Source organism: Alosa alosa, chromosome 14, assembly GCF_017589495.1.
Source record: "Alosa alosa isolate M-15738 ecotype Scorff River chromosome 14, AALO_Geno_1.1, whole genome shotgun sequence".
NCBI lineage: Eukaryota > Metazoa > Chordata > Actinopteri > Clupeiformes > Clupeidae > Alosa > Alosa alosa.
This window is the reverse complement of record NC_063202.1, coordinates 7702459-7717867: the sequence shown is the minus strand read 5'-3', so window position 1 is coordinate 7717867 and position 15409 is coordinate 7702459. Positions and strand designations below refer to the sequence as shown.

Below are 15409 nucleotides of genomic sequence, written 5' to 3'. Positions count from 1 at the left end.
ATCACTAGGGGGAGGCCAGGCTGTGCTCTGGGAAATGTGTGCTCTAAATCCGATTAGCCATCCAAAACAATTTACCACCTTATTAGCCTCTTAGGCATGAAGGCTTATCACTGAAAATTCTCATTTAATGCACATTTATGGAGTTCATTAAAACAAAAGCCACATGGCTTAGGCCGCTTTGCTTCGTGTTGTGCCTTGGCAAAGTGTTGTGTTATGGTGGCATACCTGACGGTTTCATTCATGTCCTGGCTCAAAGAGTGCTTTTGAGCCACATGAGTTTGTGTGGGTCTGATGTGTGTGTACTTCAAAGGGGTGTGTTTAGGAGTGGTCATTAGATGGCAAGGAGCTCAAACATTTATATAAGGTCTGTTTTTGACTTGCATCAGGTGTTGATCCCAAGGAGTTGCTGCCATCACATCAGTCTCCTAACCCTCTCTGACTCTTAACCTCCACACAGGAAAGCAGCAGAAGCTCTGGGTCTCAGTCATCCAGACCCAGTACAGGTGCGATAGAACACATTTATCTGTATAGCAGATTGAGATCGATATAGATAGATACCTGGTTCATTCCAGGAGACATTTTGGATATTTGAATGTTGTTCATGTGTCATTTTACAGCTTATTTAAGTCTGGGTCTTATGTAGGGGAAAGGGCTGTTTTATTTGTTTATATATGACATGTTGAGGAATATTGAACTTCTACAGTCTTTGTATTTACTGTAAGCTTTGTTATGGTAGTCACAAGAGAAGGATGAAATTCATCACTCTCTGTTGGGTTTCTGTTACCTTCGAAGATGTTGAGAACTTCAAAAAGTAAAACATTTGTGTTCTAGAGCACAAACAAATTTGCATGACTCAAATTTGATTAAGTGTGTACTGGTTTCAGATCAGTCGAAGCAGAATATGATTAGAAGATCACATGCAAGTGATTTGCCTAAACTGTAGTGATGTACACAGGAACTAATCAAATTGGCTGTAGAGGCTCTTGTGACGTTGTTTTATTGATGTAGTAGTTGTAATGTAGTTCTTTCTTACACTTAGGGACTGCCTCTAACTCCTTTCCTTTCCCAACTGTAACTCACAAGCCAGGTATGGATGCAAATTATATGCCTCTACATTTTGGTTTTTATCTATGAAACCACGCCATGTTCTAATCTGCTTAGTGTGACGTCTTGTACATTCATTTGATTTCATTTGTGGAAGTGGGAGGTCAATCTGATTACCTAGGTGTTCTTGTTTTGTGATGATAATTTCCCCCTCAAATAGATGGAGCAGATTATGAAGATGGTGCTGTTATTAACATTATTCATTATTCATTATTATAACATTATTCCCACCACCACCACCACCACCATTTTCAGCAGGAAAAAAAAAGCAAATTTTTCTGAAGCATCCGCCTGTCAATCATTATTCATAATAGGCCTGTCATAAAAGTAGAAAGGAGAGCAACTGTAGTGGTATAAAGAGGAGGAATGCTAAGCGCCTGCATCTGGCCTTTGTGCTAGGGCTTTGATGTGTGCTAACGATGAGGAATGAATGAGGAGGCGGTGGGTGATGTGCTGAGATGAGGAGAACTTGCCTGTACCACACTCTTTTCTTGAGCCTGCTTTTCTCTGGGACAGACATGTTAATCCACTGACAAATCTGTTCCTTGAGTTTCTTAGAATGTGCTTTGTCATGGATGATATACATTACTGCTGCATTACACTCTTGAAATTGATTTGTTCAGCAAAACATATGCTGCTCTGTTGGGCTCTGTGGCATTGAAAGAGCTCTTTTATGCCGGCCACCTGGTCTGGTGCCAGTTCGCAATGCCAGTCAGGGCAAGTTAATTCGGCAGACGGGTTGGTCACCAACTGCTGTGTGTGTTGGTCTCTTTGAGCTCGGACTAATACCCCACTTAGGGAGACACATTGTAGTCAGAGCAGGAGGATGTAGAGAGCTCAGCTATTCTCTGTTGCACAGGATTGCAGGCCCTCGGGTCAAAAATAGAACTGAGTTGTTTTCATATGTTTCGAATAACTTCTCCCTCAGGGTTAACAACTGCTGTTTGTGTGTGTGTGTGTGTGTGTGGTGAAAGGGTTTGTGTTACAGAACTGAAAGTAGGAGTCTGTTTGAGATATTTTGAAAACTTATGATAAAATTACATGTAATGACTCATTTATGTAACTTTGTACATATTTTTCTAAATTTCAGCAGATAGAGATTAAGTCTGTCTTGTTAAGAAGACTAGAACTAGAACACTCTGATAACAAACTTGATAAACAGATAGGTGTTGATACCACCTCAGACCCAGAGCCGTATATATACCTTTATATGGCTCTGCTCAGGCCAACATAATTGTTGTACTCATACCCCCCAACTCTGTCTACCCTTGTCTGATCTCCTGCGTGTGGGTTTACAGCAGTAGCCCAGCTGTTAGTGGGCCACCTCACCTCCCCCCAGACACACCCCAGACTCAGCTGTCTGTGAGGCCCTGTGTCTGCTGGGACTGCGTAACCCCTCCGTGTTTATCTTCCACCAGCTAATGTCATCTCAGATATGCGGGCCACCGAAAAACTAGGACTAGGACTAGCAACAGTGTTCACCCATACAAGGCCACAGGAAGTGAACGCATGAGCGGCACATTGTTGAGGATAGTGTTTGTCTGACTCTGCTGCGTCATGGCGATATGCTGAAGATGCGTGACATGCTCATTCACAAACACGCTCCTTGAGTCGCACACAAGACATGGCCTTGTTGCCACGGCGTTAATGGAATTATGGGGTGGACCACTTGAGCCTGCTCTCTGTCTCTCACTCTCTTTTTCTGTGCGGCTCAGCTGGAGTGCTGGTCCTGGGCACAATGGTCACAGTGTGCAGTCCAGTGCTGAAACGGAGCAGAGTTCACCAGCTGGAACAAAGTTAGCTCTGTGGCCGTCTTCACTCTGCTCTGGTTCCAGCAGCCCCCTCCTCTGGTTGCTCAGTGCTGCCGGTACCCCCCCCCCCCCTCCTCCAAAGCGTCCCTCCCCAGAGTAAGAAGTAGGTCTCCTCTGCCTGGCCGGCCCCCCTCTCTCTCCAGCTACACAGGGGCCTCTGAGGAGAGGGGGCTCAAGCCAGGTCGCTGCTCACACTCTCACTCTCTTCTCTTCTCTTCTCACTCTACTCTCTTCTCTTCTCACTCTCTTCTCTTCTCACTCTCCTCTCTTCTCTTCTCACTTCTTTATGTCTCCATTTCTCTCACAGTCCCCTGGGTTGGTCATTATTTTTCTCACAGTCCACTCTTACGCTTTACTATTTCTCTCAAGGCTGTCTCTTTCTTGTCTCAGTATTTCTCTCACAGCTCCTTGTCTTGTCTTGGTATTTGTCTCACAGCTCCTTGTCTCTCTCTCTCTCGAGTCTCTCTATCAACCTCAGCTCCTTTGAGACCCTCTTAATTAGGATAACAGACAGTGAGGTTCAAGATGAGCTCTGGTGTTGATGTCCTTGCCAGACTGACCTCTGCTAAGACAATATATATTGAGGAAATGTGTGTGGGAGCATTTAAGGTCAGATGCTTCTACAACTGTTGAAGTAGGCCTATACACAAGTATCAAAAGGACAAAATTAGGACACAAATAGGAATTGCTTACAACAAAGAGTGAGAGTAGGATAGTAAATAATGTGGAACACCAAAAGGTAGCAGATGAATCGAATGAGACGAGCGGAATTCAGCGCACACTTTGAAGTGGAGTTTGAATCAGCATTTTCCATCTATCCCTCTTTCAAAGCTCCTCCCCTCTCTGCTTCAGTCTCCAGTAGTTTTGAATTCAGATCCTAATTTAAAGGAACCATATGTAAGAGATGTACTTCAATTAATCATAAAATGGCCCTGATATGTCACTAGACATTAAGAAATCATGTTCATTTCAAATACTTATATCACTGACAACAGTAGTCTGGCCAGGATATTGTCATTTAAAAAGTTAAAAAGTTAAAAACTGATGTTGATGTTGTGTTTTGTCATGTCATGTTGTGTTTTGGCCTGATGCGCCACCCTCCACCTATCTACTAATCACAAAGTCAGTAGTGTTTCTGCATCGGGTTTAGAGTGCGGATCGGGCCGCAAATTTCTGTCCGAACCCGGCCTGCGTCCGACAGAGTTGCGTCCAAACCCGACAGGCATTTTCATTTTTATGTCCGTACCCGACCTGAGCCCGACGCAGATGATGCCTCAGTTATTCTCATGCTAGTGATTAAACGTTCACGTTTGTGGATAGCCTGTCTTTTTAGCCCATTAAACGGAACACACAACAAATTGTCTACAGAATCAGATGAGCGTGCACGCACGCAGGTCACACACAGCGCACATTAACACAAGAGGCCCAAGCAAGCATAGCCTATTAAAATAGAATTCTTGTCTTACCATTGACGAAAAGTCGTGAAATGAACTGCAACTGTCTTTGAAACTACAGTGCCTCTGTCACTGATATGCAGAATTGACGTTAATTGGTGCAACTCGAGGAAATCCTCATCCAGTTGAACGAGACGACCTTATAGCCTACCGGTAGCCTATGTCTTTACCACAGTATGCAATGCAAATAATCTCCTGATAGGCTAACAACTTTTTTTAACGTCACCCAAGACTGTGCTTATGTGCATATGTGCATAACCATTTGTTTATGTAGTCGTGACAACGCGTGTGCATTTCAGGCTGCATGCCTGAAATGCGTTGTCACGATAAACAAATCTTGCACACAGGAAGAAAGCTATTAGGTCTTTTTTACATTTTACTTTATTCTCAAAAAACAAACATTTGCATCATGTAAAGCAGACCTGTTGGTTACCCAACATAATAAGGAATTTTAAATGTAAAGCTTCCAATGCATATCGCCCCCATGTGTCTGAACCCGACTACAATTTCTAAATATTTGTCCGAACCCGACCCGACCCGTCGGGTCCCGTCGGGCTCGGGTCGGGTAGCCACACTCTAATCGGGTTGGCAACCTCGAGTCAGGGGGGAGGGGGAGGGGATACACCGTTCTACAGTAATTTGAAAGTGATTGCAGTACCAGTTTTGGCCACAATCTTACATATGGTTCCTTACAAAACACTTTCGATGCAAAAAGCAAGATGGAAATGCATATTAAAATAGAGTAACTATCCTTCAACTCAGCAATGGTGCCATGCTGGCGAGGTGTTTATGTAGGTCATAGTATCTCATTCTCTCTTTGCCGAGTTTGCTACCTTAACTGATCTCCTGCGCACAGCCTGTTTGGAGAGGCTGGGTAGGAGGCCCAGACCATAATAAACCCAGGGCAGGGCAGTTGTGTGGTTTCTACGGTTACTTCCTTTTTGGAAAGTCTGCCGTCATGTTCGAATGAGAAGCTAGCTCAAAACTGTGCACCACTGCTCCTCGCCTCTCCTCTCTTCTGCTCGCATTAGATCCCGTCCCCCCACAGCTAGCAACTCCGTCATTTGTTTTGCCTTTCTTTGCCACCCTTGTTCTCGCGCCTCTCTCCATTCAGGTCGAGGAGTGGCCCTCTTTTTATTGGCTCCCGGGGGGAAGTGGGGAGCGAGGGAAAGCTCAGCAAACCAGCTGCTCTCTGGGGGGGGAAAGAAAGAGAAGCAGCCCAGGCCACCGAGGCCCATCTTTTGTGTGGTGGGAAGAACACTCCAGGCCTGTCTTATTACAGAGAAACCCAACTACCCCCCCCTCCCCTCCTCTTCTACTCTCCAGCCCGCCCCACGCCTCTCCTTGTCTATCCAATTGTTTTTCTTCCCTTTTGTTGCCACCACAGTCTATGCCAGGCCCTTGGAGTGGGTTTGCAAGAATGTTTTGTCTCAGTTCGGGACTCCAATCCTCTGCGGATCCCCCCAAAATCCCCCAAAGTGCACACACTAATGGCTGACGAGTCTTTTTCAGAAGCCCCGGGAAAAGAAAAAAAACTGAACTGTCAGAGAGGCCGCAACTGCTGGTTGGAGAATTGCCATGGTTACCGGACCGCTGTAGGGTGGAACACACAGCTGAGCGGAGTAGGCTGAGTTTTCATCAGAGTCACAGACTTCTAACTTTGAAAAGAAATTAGAAGCAAACCAAAAAACAACCAAAAGACACATTTTTCTTCCCTCCTACCATCCTTTTTGTTCACACATACACAAGAGCAAGAAAGTCTGTTGCGCAGAACTTTGTCTGGTCCTAAACTTACCATCAGAGCTGACAGTGTCCCCATGCCCAGGGTATCCTTGTCCCGTGTCCTGGTAATCCACCCAGTTTATCCCCTCTAGGCTGTCATAAGCTGACGGAGCGCTGTCTTCCACTGGCACCACGGTGAAATGGGGCATGTTTTCCTCCGTTCACAGCACTTTAAAGTCCCCTCAGTCAAAATGCCGCTCAGTCAGCCCGCGTCTGTCTCCCTTCAGCCTGACTCGACTCCCACTAATCTCGACGCATTCCAGTACCCTTCGGTCACTTCCTCCTCTCACAATTACCATACTCTCCTCCCACCGGCCGGCCTCCTAGGTTCGGGGGGGAAAGGGGCTGCTTTGACACTGTCATGCCTCAGTGTGTTCTTGCGACGACACCTCGGATGAGGAAAGGGATGGGATTTGGGAACAATGAGAGAGAGGATGCCTTTTCTCTGCGCTCACTGGGTCCATACACAGTAATATGGGGAAGACTTGTCACCCACCCATCACCTATAGACTTTCCCCTCACTATATGAGGATGATATTTTTGGCATAGTTTGCTGTTATTAATGAATCAAACAACTCTTCCCTTTTCTAAACCATACTTAACATAACTATTTCTAACAGAGGGGGGGAGGTTTCTATGTAGTCCAAACAGGCTATTCTGAGCAGGGCAAATACGCCCAGATACAGACTGACATGGGCAATTTTCTGCCAAGCTTTAAAGACAGTTTTTAGTTTTTGCCTCTTAACTTTGTTTAAACAAGTGCCTTACTCAGAGGGATTACTCTATGCTGCCAATGGTGGAACTGTCATGTTCTGTCATGTTAGAAGTGTTATATAAATGTGCCATTAAAACAAGCCCAGTAAGAGTAAGCCATCCCAAAGTTTTCAGTGTATCCAGTAGAACGTTTTGTGAAGAGTGAAGTGAAGTTTTTCAACAAGGAATACGGTCCTGTAATTTCTGGGAGTCTACAACAGCTTCCAAAACTACAAAGACAGCCTTAAGTAAACCAAAAGAGTGTTTTTGTTAGACTTTTCCCTTTGCCTCAAGACAGTCATATATCTTCCTCTTGGGCAAATGGATGCTTACTCTACGTGATACAGATGGGAAACCCTTTGAAAAGTCCTGTAATTACTCTGAACTGGTCTGCTTTAAAGTCATTCCAGGTCATGTCTACATCTGTCTATGTGTGTTCGTATCTGTGAGGGACGGTAAGATAGGGGGAGTGAGAGTGAGTGGAGAGAGGGAGACACAGTAACCTGGTGAGGGCTAAAGTCTACTCTAATGTTTGTTCACTGTGAGAGAGGTGGAAAGAAGCACCAGCTTGATTTCTTGCTCTTGTCATTAGCACGGTTTGCATGCTGACTTTAGTAATATTCCCTCTGATTCATTTTGGTAGTGAGACTGCTGACGTCAGAGTGACTGATGCACTCCAAGAATTGCCTAAGCTTCTCCGTCATCTTGTTTTTTGGCTCTTCTTTGTTTTCATGGATACAGTAACTACAGACCCTTCTTGTACTGTATAAAAGAAAACACCTTCAGTACTAAGTTGTGTGCAGACACTCTTCACCAACAATGACACACAACACAGACACTCATTCCAGACGCTCCTCCTCATGGTTTGTCGTGTTGTACACCATTTATGTTTTCTACTTCTCTGAGTTGTTTGAAAAGCTACAAAGTGTAGAAGCCCCATAGTTTAAAGCAGCAAAAGCAAAACAAACAGAGCAAGACACTCCTGCAACTGCGACCAGACAGCATTTGGGGCTGTGAATGTCTTGCCCTAAAGCAGTTTATAGTGCTGTCATTGGGCAGTAATTATCACACAGACGTCATTGCACACCCAAGGAAAGTTCCCACCCTGGTGCTGTTTGTGGTCAGTGCGGGTCAGTAAGCAGCTGGCCCCTGTGCTTCGCTCTGCCCTGTTCAGTCTCTGCTCCCACTTGCAGTGACTCAGTCATGAGGAACAAAAGTAAGGACAGGGGGCGGCTTCCTGGAAAGGCTGGGAGGCCCCGTGAGGCCAGGTTGTTTTGTACCAGCACATGGACAGGAAACTTCCAGACAAGCTGGCAAGCACATTTCTAAGACCACTAGGTATCACCCGCCTTTGTGTGTGGGTCGGTCGGCATTTTCTTTAGGGGTAAGCCATTCCTGAGCATTTGAAAGATTTTTGTTCAGTTTGTGTATTATGTTGTGGCTCATTGGATGCTTCAATATTTCAGTGTGTATGAATATTTCACAATGTTGTATGCAGTAATGTTTCTGTTTTTTTATTATGATGTACGAATGTACAGTTAAAGCTGCAGTTGGCAAGATTTGTTTTATCATACAGTATTCACTGAAACCGACACTATGCTCCGACAGAACAACATAAATCAGCCGGTTTTAGAAAAAAAAAACTTGCACTTCTACCTCCACCTAGAGCCTGTTATTTGTTTTGCAAAAATCCACAGCTCCTGGTTCTTCTGGTCCAATCAGAGCAGGGCTGTGTGAGATCTGACTGTCAATCACAGTCTGGTGCAGTTTGGTGCACATTGACGAGCACAAACTTGATGAGAGGGTACTCGGTAGAAGTGGGGGAGGGGCATGAGAGTTGTAAACATTAAAAATTTTGGCTAAGTCCCCTTAATCTGTCAGACTTGCCAACTGCAGCTTTAAGAACAAAATTATTCATACCCAGGGCCGGAGTGGGGCCACTTTTCAGTCCGGGAGTTTCAAGCCCAAGACCAGCCCACGTTTTCCATAGTGGTGGAAATTGGATAAATGAAGCAACATTTCAGCTCTTACTATCCTGTAGTTTTTATTAGTACCATGGTTCAAAAAAATGTGTAAAGGTTATATAATAATTCACTTCAACTGAGAAGTTAACAAAACAGAAAGAAAGAAAGAAAGAAAGAAAGAAAGAAAGAAAGAAAGCCTTTGAAATGTAGCCTATATCCCACGTTTCCACAAAGAGGCATATTGAACTAATGTTTAGGCTACATGTTTTTTGCATGGGTAGGCTATATTGTTGTTTGGTGATTTAGGCTACTCCTTTACTACACCCACTTCTGAGCAAAGTTTTGTTATCAATATTTGCATACTGTAGTCTATGAATGAAAGTCTACAAAAGGCTAATATTTTAAGTAATTTAATATGTTGCTTGTGAATAGCTTGACAACGCTACAACATCCAATATTAGCCCAATAATTACATTGCTAGTAATCATTGCCTATAGGCTATCTCTCTTTACCAGTTGTACGCCGGAGTATTAGGGCCACACATGAAGAACATTTTTTTTTTTGCCATGACGAGATTAAACTCGACATGTCGACTTTAAAGTCGCCATGTTGACATTAAACTCGACACTTCGAGAATAAAGTTGAAATATCATGTCGACTTTAATCTCGACGTGTCGACATTAAACTCAACATTTTGGTTTGGAGAGAGAACGACCGCTCGGGATGAAGGGAGGACGAATGAAAAAATTGCAATTTTCTTCGAGTGCAACAATGATTAGACATAGGCCTACACCATGTGGACAAAACATAGAACTAACCTCCGTTGCTCAGCCAAATACTACTATCCTGTTATCACGGAGTTATAAATGCGATGTATAAATGCGATGGTCAAAAGTAGGCTAAACGTCATTAGCGGTTTATTTATTTATTGTAGGCCTATTAATAACGAAATGTTTTTCATCTAACGGTTCAACTTCATGCTTATGCACTAGGTATAACTGCTCTCCCCAATCCCAGACTTTCACATTGCATGTTTGTTTGTAATGGATGCAAAACAGCCTGAATGTCTATGGAGGGACGAAAGTAAATGCACACATATTCCCTCACAGGATCAAAAGAGTATAGGGCATAGGCCTACTTATACATATCTGTGTTTATAGTCTCCTATATGTATCGCAGGTGAGACATGGAAAAGCAGTTTTAGAAAAATGAGTTTTGCATGTTAACCATATGGAGAGTGACGGCCTGTGGGTCATGAAGGGCAATTATTTGGATGTGCGGTGGCCTTACCCACGTAAAACAGAGTGAATTAACATTATGTAGCCTAGGCCCTACTATAGAAACAAATTGTTACGATTTGATAGCGACACACACAGTTGTCTAATCAAATGGTTTATTAGCTGAGAATGAGAGCAGGGACACAGACCCAGAACACAGTACACACGGAGCAGGTCAAGTACACACACACACTCCACATACAGGGGAGGACGCAGCCCCCCACACAAAAAGGATCACACACGAGGGAGAACTAAAAGGGAAACATGTTACAATAAAGACGCTAACATTACACTCAAAACTAAGGGGAAACACAGACATAAACCCCAAATGTTCGCTCCCGCATCCCAGCATGCCCTGCGTGGGAGAACGCTATGCAATGTCTTGTGCGCCGACGTTACAATATCATTGGAAACATGTATTATTCTAACTATATAATAGTGCATGGTAGGCTATAACCGCGTGATACAGCGCTTCACGATGACGGCAATGAGTTAACAGAAGACGCAATCTATCTGAATATCTGCAATCTATCTGAATAACACCTATTTGAAGTATAGGCCTATTAGGCTATTCATGTCACATAGTGTAGGCTACATAGCTTAAACTGTAGGCTATGTTTAAACTGTATTTCGAGTTTAATGTCGGCATGTCGACTTTAAAGTCGACACGTCGAGATTAAAGTAGCCTAGATATGATATTTCAACTTTATTCTCGAAATGTTGAGTTTAATGTCGACATGGCGACTTTAAAGTCGACACGTCGAGATTAAAGTCGACATGACATTTCAACTTTATTCTCGAAATGTCGAGTTTAATGTCGACATGTCGACTTTAAAGTCTACATGTCGAGTTTAATCTCGCCATGGCAAAAATATTTTTTCTCTTCATGTGTGGCCCTAATACTCGTCGTACAGTTGCCTTTTGTCTGTCCTCTTAAAAAATAAATAAATCTGGAAGCTTGGCACATTTGGCAGCATTTTACCTGGCCGTTTCAGTCCCTCCTTGCCTCTTTCTACCATCCATCCTTCCTGAGGCTTATGGCTAGTAGGGCCGGCCCGGCTATCCGTATCTGAGAAAACTTTTTGGAAAAGACGGGCTATATGGACCCAACCAACTCTTTTTGTGAGGGGAGAACTCCCTCACATGGTAGGCTACAACCCATGCAGAGGCAACGGTGTCATGCACAGAATGCGGAACGTGTAGCCTAAGGTAGACTAACGTGACAAATGTCAATATTTTTTGCCTCGACCGCCCCAAAAGTGAAGCGGCCTACCGGGAATTCTCCCGACCTGTTCATACCCCTGACAAATAATGATTTAATGTTGATTTTCTCTTGACCAATATGTTTGTTCTGACCGAAAATGACACTGCCACATGCCAAAGGTTTAGACCTCACCTTTTTAGCAGCAATCCGGGCTTTGAGGCAGGAACGATTATTTGCCATTACTCTGTGTCTTGTGCTCACTTTTTATTTAAGGGTTGGGGGTTACAGGGGTTTCAGGGGTTCCGGGAGTTCATTGAGGTCTGCTGGATGATCTGGCTGGGCCACTCAAGGGCTAAAATGATGATAATTGTTCTCTCAGTTAACCATTTCTTTTGCCTTCCAAGGAGAGCTTTTAAATACTGGCTGTTTAGGATCAATCTGGGCAGAGAGAGAGCTCATGACACTCTGGTCTTGACAGTTGCTGGGCTGGGCCAGTTAATTGTTCTCTGTTAACCATTTCTTGCCTTCTTTGGCTGTTTAGGATCACTGGCGTGTGACAGTTGCTGGAAGTTAGCCTACAGGGACTATTTTCAGGTGCTGCATGATATCATTGTGCTGCTGTGCCCATGGTGTTCCTTGATTATTACGCTAATCCAAATGGTGGAATATCCCTTTAAATCAATATTTGCCAGGGGTATGAATAATGTTACTGTATATACATTATTAATACATATACATATATTGTAGCCTACTCTAAAGTATATTCCACTCTAATAGACTAGACTATGTCAAATTCAACGGGTAACTGTATTACACTGCAGAAAAATTGGTACACATGTCATGATTTTCCCAATCTGGATTTTGTCAATGTCATGAATAGGGCTGGAAAATAGAATTTTAAAGTTCCATGACTTGTTTGTGGAAAGTGGGAACCTTTCGACCTTAAGTGTTGTGTGAAAAGAGTACATGTACAGTATTATGCCTGCAGTTTGTCTGAAAACCTTCTTCAAACTATGCACAGAGAGCATGCTGTGGTCTTATTGGAAGAAGCATGCCCTGGCATACTGTCACACACAGAGGCCATATATAACACAGAGAAGATAAGAGAATTGGTAGCATAAAGAGAAATGTTGGTGCAAGGTAGATATGGCGCACCATGACATTTTAAACTAAACCTGATAGTAAAGCCTCAAGCACTGAAAGGCACGATAGTTTTGGGTTTCTTTTGTTTCTAGTAAAAACAATCTAATCTATCTAATCCTGTTGTTGAAGTTGTGGTGTGAGTTTGTCTTTCACACTTAAGCTGGGTGGTGTCAGGGGAAAACTGCAATGTCCAATGTAACCAGCTACTGCATTGTTTGACATGATGTGATCCAGCCGCAGATTCTTTCCACCATGGAATTTGGCAGATTTGTTTGTATTCAGAAATAGACTGTCGGTATTCAGTATTAGAGTTAGACTGTATTAAACACATAGATTGTCGGTATTCTGTAGTACATTGCAATAAATGTGTTTCACAATAACTTCTTTCCATGTCAATATCTTCACCAACAAATTATTGTAGTAAATGCAATATTACACTACTGAAATTATTTGGCAGTGTGTATAATAGGTATGCTCTCAAATATGCAGGAAGTTGCTTTCGGAAGCTTGACTTGATCTCGGCAACCTTTACTGTACAGATTCAAATCTCCATATCCACAACTTTTGTAGTATTTTATCATTGAGAGCTATGTAATATTTATCTTTATTAATACACAAATGAATTTCATGCTGACTACTGGCTGATTACTTCAGTGTAGTGCAGCAGAACAACTACAGTATGGGACTGCAAACTCAAGAAGAAATCCAGTACTCAAGGAATCACATTGATTATTGCCATTATATTAAAAAGGGTATTGCTGTCCAAAATTAAAACATTTGAGAGCATTAAAGCAACACCAAAGCACTCTTCCTCTGATGCACGCACGCTATCTGTTTATCCAGCACTGGCTTTGGAAATAACAATGTCCACTGGCAAGGTAGAGTATGTTGCATGATTTTATGAAAGTATGATGTATTGCGACATCAGAAGCAAGTCAAATTTGTCTTATGTCTCATTCCATCGAACTACAGATCCGCTACCGATCTGGCAAACTTGCATAGTGCGGTTATAGCCGATAGAGGGCCGCGAAGCGAATGTGAAGTTGATGTTACGAGTTGATGAACCACTGAAACGATTTTGGAAACATTATTTTAAGGTACAAAAACTCTTTGGAGTTGTTTTAAAGTGATACTAGTGGGTTTAAAGTGGGTTTTGTTAAGACTTTTGTTTGGGAGCAAATTTACGTCAATCAGAGTAACTTTTTTCAAACCACTAACGTAACCACTAAGTTCAAAATAGCCTTACACAAGGTGGTTGTGTCCATGGGTATCCTACAGATAAACTGTATTGCAAGTATTGCAAACTTTGGTAACACTTTAGAATAACATGTGCTTATTAGGTATTAACAATGCATAATAAGCAGTTAACAATTCGTTACTAACAGTTAATAACATTAACTAACTAATATTTTATTTTCTGACAGCTGAGTACAAATATTAAGTTACTTACAAGCATACTTGTTAACAGTTAACATGCAGCTTGTTAATGCTTTTTAATGGTGTATAAGACAAAGAGGTGATAACTAATACGCTTATAAGACCTTTCTTACCTATTTGTAGTAAATTTTGCAGCCCCCCAATCTAAAGCGAGGACTATGTAGCCTATAGTTCTACAAGCCCAACCTTCTATCTCTATATATCTACTGTATCTATCTATCTAGCTCGGTTAAAGGAGAATTCCGGTGTGATATTGACCTGAAGTGTGTTGAAACATGATACCGAGTGTGAACGTATGTCTCATAGCTCATCTTGGCTTGTCCCCTGCACTCAGAAATCTGGCGCTAGTTAGCCGATGCTACCAACAGTTTTTCAATGGGGGTGACTCGGGCATCGGCCAAGTAAATCACCATTTTACACCATTTACGAGGCTCAAAGTAGCTCCATACTTCATTGGTAGACTTCCGAGGGCCTTGACATTTAAAACAAGACATTGAGAACTTTGAAAAAGCACTGGTAGTTTATTTACAAGACGATTTATAGCCTACAGACAATACCTTCATAAAGTTTACCGTTCGCCGCCATCTTGAATTTAGTCACGATAAGTCGAGCAACGAGTAGGAATGAACAGGTATGATAAGGGACCAGATTCCAAAAATAATTCAGTGGAAATGCATGGATTCCAGTTGCTGCTACTGGAAGCAACCGGAATCCATGCATTTCCACAGAATTATTTTTGCGGTTCTCTGGCGGACATAGCTTGCTGGCATTTTTCGGTTCTCTGGCGGTCAGCTGGCGGGTTGGAGACAAATTGCCCATATTTTGCCACTATTGGTCTAAAAGCTTTTTAATTTGTTCAGTTATACTCCATATATCATTTTATTAACTTGTCTTAATATTCATGACAAGTTAAATTTAAAGAGATGGTATTTCAAAGGCGGACCACAAGTGGCATACCACCAGCGGTCAGCTATCTGCCAATCTGATTTTGCTATCTGGGCCTCTCTGTTCACTTTAAAAGTTTGCAATACTTCGGTTTATCCATAGGATACCCATGGACACTTCCACTGAAGTGTAAGGCTATTTTGAGCATTGTCAGTGGATTTAAATTAGTGATTTATTTTGGCTGTATGTTTATTTTTACTCCGGAGTATCCCTTTAAGTAGGCTAATGCAATCCAAGGGTCGAAATGCTTCTAGCTATGTGATTGGTAAATTGGCGTAGGCTGGGCGCAGCAGGCCAAAATGCAAACTTAAAGGGACACCAGGCAACGTTTTCGTGTTAATTACTCATCTTCGTAAGTTGGTATATAGTTAAATGACTCATTAAAGGGCGAATGAAGACTCATTGTTGTCAGTGAAGCCAGTATTTGAAAATAACATGTTTCTTTAATCTTTCATGGCATATAATTTTTTAATTTATTACAATACATGTCTCATTGCACCTTTAAAGGAACATGCCAACTTTTTGGGAATTGGCT

General features: G+C 42.6%; 1 protein-coding gene and 1 long non-coding RNA gene across 2 annotated transcripts in view; one reads left to right on the top strand and one right to left on the bottom strand.

Moving 5' to 3' along the window:
* Positions 1–6387, bottom strand: part of slc12a4 (solute carrier family 12 member 4) — a 28908-nt gene extending 22521 nt beyond the window's left edge. The window contains exon 1 of the mRNA XM_048262991.1: positions 6165–6387. Within this exon, the coding sequence (XP_048118948.1) occupies positions 6165–6300 (136 nt within the window). The 5' untranslated portion in view covers positions 6301–6387. The remainder of the gene's footprint in view (positions 1–6164) is intronic.
* LOC125307179 overlaps positions 419–15409 on the top strand; it is a 28742-nt gene continuing 13751 nt past the window's right edge. Inside the window, exon 1 of the long non-coding RNA XR_007195667.1 lies at positions 419–503. This is a non-coding gene — a long non-coding RNA (uncharacterized LOC125307179). The remainder of the gene's footprint in view (positions 504–15409) is intronic.